Source organism: Silene latifolia, chromosome 2 (assembly GCF_048544455.1).
Source record: "Silene latifolia isolate original U9 population chromosome 2, ASM4854445v1, whole genome shotgun sequence".
Taxonomy (NCBI): domain Eukaryota; kingdom Viridiplantae; phylum Streptophyta; class Magnoliopsida; order Caryophyllales; family Caryophyllaceae; genus Silene; species Silene latifolia.
The window spans coordinates 51,985,623-51,993,562 of NC_133527.1; the positions used below are offsets into that span (position 1 = coordinate 51,985,623).

Consider the following 7,940-nt stretch of genomic DNA (forward strand, 5'->3'; position numbering starts at 1 on the left):
AGTCAGGTGGCCTAGGAAGACGACTGACGAGCGCCCTAATGATAAAAGAGATTCCAGCAAGAGGTGCGAGTATCATGACGACATAGGCCATGACACCGACGAATGTTACACCTTGAGAAGAGAAGTCAAATTCCAGTACGATCGAGGAAACCTGGACCATCTCTTGCCAGGAGGCTCCACCAAAGTCAATTAAACTAATCAGGTTCTGCCTACTCCTCCACCTGTGTGCACTAGAATTATGAATGTTATTACAGGAGGCTCGGAACTGTGCGGCCTGACTTACTCTGCAGCCAAAAGGCACGCCACGCAAACCAAAGGAGATAAGCCAGAATACTCCTGCAGAATCAGCCGCCAGGACCTCCCAGCAATCACCTTTGACGAAGCAGATGCACAAAACGCCCCAGAACAACACCACGACGCTCTGATCATCACCCTCCCCATAGGCAACTGTGAGGTAAGGAAGATCCTAGTGGATACAGGAAGCTCCGTCAACCTGATTATACTGGAAACACTCAAGGTCATGGGGTTCAGCAAGAAGGACTTAGCAACGAAAGAGGTACCTCTAGTCGGTTTCAGTGGCGAGACAAAGCACTCTCTAGGAGAAATCGTCATCCCAACCTATGCCAAAGGAGTCAATAAACAGGTAAGGTACTTGGTTATCGATGGGCCCTCTACTTACAATGTGATTCTTGGCAGGCCCTGGATCCACGAAATGAAGGCAGTACCTTCAACCTACCACCAATGTCTGAAATTCCCAACACCCCGGGGAGTGCAAGAGATACGTGGGGATCAAGAGGATGCTAAGAATTGCTACAAGATAGCCCTAAAACCAACAACCAGACCGCCAGCATAGCAATTACAGAGCCAGCGCATCCAGGAGGAATATGTCGAGCCACCTCAGGCAGAGCTAGACGAAGTCAGCCTGGACGAGCTGCAACCAGAGCGAACCATACTTATTGGGTCGGAATGCACAGGTAAAGTCCGTCAGGAACTTGTTCAATTGTTGAAAACTAACATGGATTGTTTTGCTTGGTCCCATAAAGATATGGTAGGGATAGATCCTAGTATAATAACACACAAGCTGAGCGTGGACCCAAGCTATAAACCTATCCAGCAGAAGAGGAGGAAGATTGCTCAAGAGAGGAACCAGGTCATAAACCAGGAGGTAGACAACCTGCTCGCTGCTGGAAAGATCAGGGAAGTGAAGTACCCGGAATGGTTATCTAATATGGTGGTAGTCCCAAAAAAGAATGGCAAATGGAGGGTTTGTGTCGATTTTACGGACCTAAATAAAGCTTGCCCTAAAGATCCGTTCCCGCTGCCGCACATAGACGCTATGGTAGATGCCACAGCAGGCCATGAGATGCTCACATTCCTGGATGCTTGGAGCGGCTACAACCAGATCAAGATGCACCCTGATGATCAAGAGAAAACGGCATTCAGGTCAGAGCGAGGTATCTATTGTTATAACGTGATGCCTTTTGGTCTAAAGAACGCAGGTTCCACCTACCAACGGCTGGTAAACGCTATGTTCAAAGAACAAATAGGCCGTACCATGGAGGTATACATCGACGACATGGTGGTAAAATCAAAGCTAGCTGCCCAGCATGCTGAACATCTGGCTGACACTTTCAGCACCCTGAGAAAATATGAAATGAAGCTGAACCCCTCGAAGTGCACTTTCGAAGTCTCCAGTGGGAAGTTCCTAGGATATATGGTCACCCAGAGGGGGATAGAAGCCAGCACTGATCAAATCAAGGCCATACTCTAGCTAGAGTCACCTCAAAAGCCGAAGGACGTGCAGCGCCTGACTGGACGGGTAGCTGCTCTGAACATGTTCATAGCAAGGTCCTCAGACAAATGCAGGTTATTTTATGACATCCTAAGGAAGATCCAGAAGTTCGAGTGGACAGAGGAGCATGAGGCAGCACTCAGCGAGCTGAAACGATATCTGAGCACTCCGCCACTCCTATCAAAGCCAGAACCCGAAGAGCCCTTGTCTCTGTACCTGTCAGTAACGGAGGTGGCTGTCAGTGCAGTGTTAGTTCGAGAGCGAGAAGGTATACAACATCCAGTATACTACGTCAGTAAGTCTCTACTACCTGCAGAGACCAGGTACACCTCACTCGAAAAACTTGTACTTGCGCTAGTCACAACTTCCTATAAGTTGCGACCTTATTTTGTATCCCATACTATCTCTGTGGTAACTAACTATCCTCTTAAGACAATGAGGAAACCAGAGTTATCAAGCAGAATGGTCAAATGGTCCATACACCTGAGTGGCTATGATCTGAAATTCGAACCTCGGGCAGCAATCAAGTCCCAGGCTCTAGCAGACTTTTGTGGACATGGGCCCACCTGCGTATGCCTAGCCGATCTGTGGACAATGGCAGCGGTCTTTTTGAAAGCCACGCTCGGCGGCGTAAAGGTGCTTTCGACCGGATCGTTTTAGATCGGTCGGTTTCGTCTCGGTAAGGGTCTCGAAACGATTAGAGATGTTCGGAGTCGCCACCAAGCATTTGTGGGATGCCTGGAACCCGTTCGAATTCCACTTTATACCTCGGTCAAATCGAAGCACAAAGTAGCGTTTTGACATTGGTACTAAAGATAAGAAAATCGTCCCTCTTTAGCATCCTATCTCTAGAATGACTCTCGTACGCCCTGGATAAGGTCGTCCACTATCCAAAGTTTCTGAGTAAGAGGTGAAGGTACGTATTAGGAAGCCCTTTAATCAGACACCCAATCCCGCCCGCGTTTAGCGGCCTCTACTAATCGATCTTGGTTGGTTGAATGCAAGAGTTGATAAAACAGTATAAATGCATGAATGCGCATCCAATGATTTAAACCTAACATGTAAGCTTTCTAAGTCAGTTGATTTAATCCAAGTATCAAGTATAAGATGTCGAGTTGGATTAATGATTGATTTGCATGCAAGACGAAAATTAAACATCCATTTACCGAATTAGGTTTAGGGTGCATAACATGATCCATTTGTCTTAGTAAGGCATTTGGCAAATATGGTATTAATAGTCATCTGATCCGTCCTATATCCGGGTTAACCGGAGTCGGGATCGTCCTAGACTAATGCTGGAAGGGAACAGGCCCTGTACCAGACGACTATAAGAGGCGCGAGCCAGCCGGCGGTGTAAGGGGCCTCCCTCTAGTTTTAAAAATGAGAAAATAAGGCCTGCTTGAGGCGCGGGTTAGCCAACGGCTGTATGCCGTGTTCTGGTTGTTTAGAAAACGTTATAAAACGTGTTGAAAATGGGTATTTGGACCCGGTTTGATTTTGAAAGGGTCGTTTAGACCGGTTGTTGACTTGAAGAACTAGACTCGAATAATCATCATTGTTTGATAATATTCGATGTCGGGTTCGATTTGGCAAGCTTGACATGAATAGTTCTGAAAATGATTATGGACTAATTGTTTTAAGTCAATTTTGAATGTAATTAGCCGTTACTCATCATCGTACCCGGGTTAAAATCCAGCATGGTATATGGAACCAAGGATGATTTCGTGTTGGTGACTAATATGCATGTTTTGCAAATGTAAAGAAAAGAAATAAAGGCTTTAAAATACCTCTTAAATGTCATTAACCAAATATTATCACCGAAACACGGATTTTAACCGTCATGGTATGAAGAACCAAGGGTGAAAAATGTTTTATGGTTAAAACATGTGAAATGAAACAAAAGGGTTTCGAAAATACTTGAAATGGTAAAAACCTATTACAAATATGAAAATGGATTAAGAGAAATGACGAGAACAAACACGGTTGATCTCTGGTCTGAACACCCCATTTAGGCGCGAGCCAGTTGGCGACCTAAGGGGCTTCTACCTCGGACCAAAAATCAGTTTTAGCTCGTTTATTCCCTGTTTTGGTTCATGTTATGCATGTTTTAGCATGTTAAAGTCATGAAACGAATGAAAACATAATAAAAGAGGATTTTTACACCCTCATACTTACATGTTTGGTTATGGCGAGTGACCGACGTAAGTATAACAACTTGTTTGATCGGAAAAAACTCGGTTTAAAACCGTTTTGGTAAGTAAAAGAATGTTTTAAATGTTTAGTGATGGTGTAGTGGTCAAAGTGGTCGGACAAGTGGTTTAATGCACGATGACGGTACCAAACAATGTGTAAGGCTCGTGTTTACGATCGGTAGGTCGTAAACACGCGTCGGATTGTGACTTTAGAAGTCGAGTCGAGAATTTTAAGGGAGAAAAGAGGGGGCGGACACTCGCGTAAGTCTCAAATGGGCGACATTTAAGGGTTATTTATAGGAGAATGAGTGGTTGTGTGAGTTTTGAGCGACGTGGCCACCTGGGCCGGTCAAAGAGGCGCGAGCCAAGTCGCGGCACTTCGAGTTGTGTTGTCACTATCACAACAAACGCAATCATGATTTGTTCTATCCTAGGTTTTGTAGTCACATGTTTGGTACTTGACCATTCATGAATCCGGGAAAACTTAGTATAGAAGGCTTGAAGATATTTTGTTTTTGTGGTTGACTCGGTTTGACTCGTTGTTGGAGTCGGGATTTTGAATTTTCGAGTCGGTTTTTGGCTCGGTGTCGGTTTTGACTCTAGTTAGTGTCATCGCGACCCCGTCGCCGTGCATTAAACACTCCAGGTATTTTTGAAATGTTTTGAAATGTTTTGTTTTCGAAATCGTTTTAAGTTTTCCGACGTAAAGTTGTACACAAACTGTCGATCAAACGATGCGATCCCAAAACATGTTGTAGTCCGATAATCATCGGGTGTTTGTTTGAGTCTCAGCAGATACTGGGTATCTACAGAGCCCCCACTTTGACTGAGGCTTGGACAGGGCGAAAGTCAAAGTAGAGTCCCCAGGTCAATCGAAGATTACAACCTGAAGACCCAAGCGACGTCGAGGCGGCTCGAAAGGATTCGGGCCACGGACCTGCCTTCGGGAAGGGCGACTCCGAGGCGACTCGAGGGTACGAGTCAAGGACCTGTCGTCGGGAACAGTTTAGAGTCTGTCGACTGTCCGTGCGGGTCGTTTAAAGTCCGTTAGACTACGTGCAAAGGCTCGCCAGCCATAAGAAGGAGTCATACCTGAGGCATCTTCGGATATGTCCTTGCATGGTTGCGGATAAATGCTCGCCAGCTGTGGTGCGTATATGAGGAGGGCTCGCCAGCCGCGGTGCGTTGTAAGGCTCGCCAGCCGCGGTGCGTTGTAAGGCTCGCCAGCCGCGGTGCGTTGTAAGGCTCGCCAGCCGCGGTGCGTTTTAAGGCTCGCCAGCCGTGGTGTGTTGTAAGGCTCGCCAGCCGCGGTGCGTATATGAGGAGAGCTCGCCAGCCGCGGTGCGTTGTAAGGCTCGCCAGCCGCGGTGCGTTGTAAGGCTCGCCAGCCGTGGTGCGTATATGAGGAGGTCTCGCCAGCCGCGATGCGTTGTAAGGCTCGCCAGCCGTGGTTCGTTGTAAGGCTCGCCAGTCGTGGTGCGTTGTAAGGCTCGTCAGCCGCGGTGCGTATATGAGGAGGGCTCGCCAGCCGCGGTGCATTGTAAGGCTCGCCAGCCGAGACAAGGAAATGTACCTGAGGCATCTTCGGGATGTGTCCTTGAAAGGTTGCGGACAAAGGCTCGCCAGCCAATGGTAAAGGTCGGTTAATGGACCATGGGAATAGCCGCGTCGAGTGGGCTTGCTTTGAAAGTAGCGAACTCATGATGTCGCTGTGGAAATAGTAAGTATGGATCCTCACTATCACTGCTTTTGGAATGAGCGGGTTCCGCGAGGAAGCCCCCTTCTGGCATTTGAAGGAAAAGTGAATTTGGAATTTTCGCCATTCGGTTTGAATTTGTAGTGGCGGTTTTGACCGCCGTTTGTCTTAATTTTGAAAGGAAATAGCAAATTTCAAATCTGCTATTATATTTGAAGTGACGATTTATGTGCCGCCGTTGACATTTGAAAGAAATAGTGAATTTGGAATCTTCACTATTGATTGAAGTGACGGTTTATGTGCCGCCGTTGACATTTGAAAGAAATAGTGAACTTGGAATCTTCACTATTGATTGAAGTGACGGTTTATGTGCCGCCGTTGACATTTGAAAGAAATAGTGAATTTAGAATCTTCACTATTGATTGAAGTGACGGTTTATGTGCCGCCGTTGACATTTGAAAGAAATAGTGAACTTGGAATCTTCACTATTGATTGAAGTGACGGTTTATGTGCCGCCGTCGACATTTGAAATAAATAGTGAATTTTGAATCTTCACTATTGATTGAAGTGACGGTTTATGTGCCGCCGTTGACGTTTGAAAGAAATAGTGAACTTGGAATCTTCACTATTTATTGAAGTGACGGTTTATGTGCCGCCGTCAACATTTGAAATAAATAGTGAATTTGGAATCTTCACTATTGATTGAAGTGACGGTTTATGTGCCGCCGTTGATTGAAATAGCGATTTTGAATTTTCGCCATTATTTTGAAATTGGCGGTTTTGATCGCCGTTTGCTTGAAAATAGCGAGTTTTGAATTTTCACTATTTGTTTTTGTTTGTTTTCGAGGAAATGACAATATTTAATATCGTCAACGAAAATTTTGAAGTCTGTTGAGGGAAATTGGGCCCAAAGCCCAAATTTCGCTGAAAAAGAAAAGGGGAGGCCTGGTTTAGGCGCGAGCCACCTGGCGATGCAAGCCGGCTTCCTTATTTTTTGTTAAAAAGACGCGAGGTTGAGTTGCGGATGAACATTCATCTTGAACCTCGAAAAATCGCCCAAAATTGCCGTTGACGGACCTTCAAGCTTGCTTTCATCCGTGCCATTGTCAACAAATGTCATCTCAAGGTAAGTATTTCCTCTTGAATCCTTTCAAATTTGTTGGTTGTTCGCTAGATTGAATTAGGGCGGATTTTGCCCTAAAAATCGAATTGGGCGTTTTTGCTTGGGCCAATTTCGAGTGAAATTGATGTTTTCATTAGGTTAGAAACCTGTTTAGGAGTATAGGGGTGCTTTTAGTTTGCATTTTGGTCCCCGTTCCCGCTCCCTATGCTCGAAAAACGTGATTGAGGCGAGAAACCGTCTCATTTCACAATGCCAAGTTTATTTGTTTGGGTAGTGGGTCCCACTAGGTTGCATTGTAGTTGGGAAAACCCGTGTTTGCCATTTAAGGACCTTCATTGGACGTTTGTGGGCAAAATTGAATTTTTGCCATTTGCGACGGTCTTACGTCTGACAAAATAAGCGCTTGTTTGGGCTTGAATTGAGTCAGTCAGCCTTAAAATGGACCTTATTGGTATTTTAGGTCACCTTGAGGCGTGATAAAATCACGTTTGCCTTTTTGCGGTCGTGTTTTGAATTTTTGACCGGCTCGGGCTCAAATTAGCGTATGAATTGCCTTTTTAAACCATAGAAAAATCTCCATTGTGTCGGGAATGTACTTTGGGTTGTTGGCAGACCTTGTATGGGTCTTGAAATGCCGTTTTTGTGGTTTTGACTCGTCTTTTGCTTGAAAAGAGGGGCGAGTCGTTTTTGTGTTGTTTTTTTGTGAATGGTTCAGGGCGGGATTGCCCCTTGTTTTTTTGTTTGCAGGTTGTGTTTTTGTTGTTTTTGGATTTATCCATTTCATGCCGTCGTAATGCCGAAATTTCGGCTGACGTTTTTTTGTTGTTAGGAGAGTGTTCGGAGCAGGCCGGGTTCATGGCTGCGACTTTCGAGGAGTTGTTCGGGCCGGCCCCGGGTAGTACTCCGGTTAGCACGCCTGTCGTGGTCGTGGAGGACGTTACGGAGGAGAAGAGACCTTCTGAGCAGACTGCTGGGGCCTCAGGGGCCGTTGGGGAGCGTGTAGAGCCCGTTGTTGGGGCTGTTAGTGCTGGTAAAGCTCACACTGGGGCTGAGGCAGGTACCTCTGGGAGGAGGGTTACTTCGAGGGAGCGACGTCCTCGGGGGACTAGGCGGACGTTGCGGGACGTCAACAGGGTT

The 7,940-nt window shown here is 46.1% G+C and overlaps 1 protein-coding gene across 1 annotated transcript; it reads left to right on the forward strand.

The window, feature by feature from the left end:
* The first annotated feature begins 238 nt into the window (after positions 1 to 238).
* On the forward strand, positions 239 to 853 carry LOC141640784 (uncharacterized). Its single transcript, XM_074449465.1, has one exon. The coding sequence runs from the start codon at positions 239 to 241 to the stop codon at positions 851 to 853; it is 615 nt and encodes a 204-aa protein (XP_074305566.1).
* Positions 854 to 7,940: the final 7,087 nt, after the last annotated feature.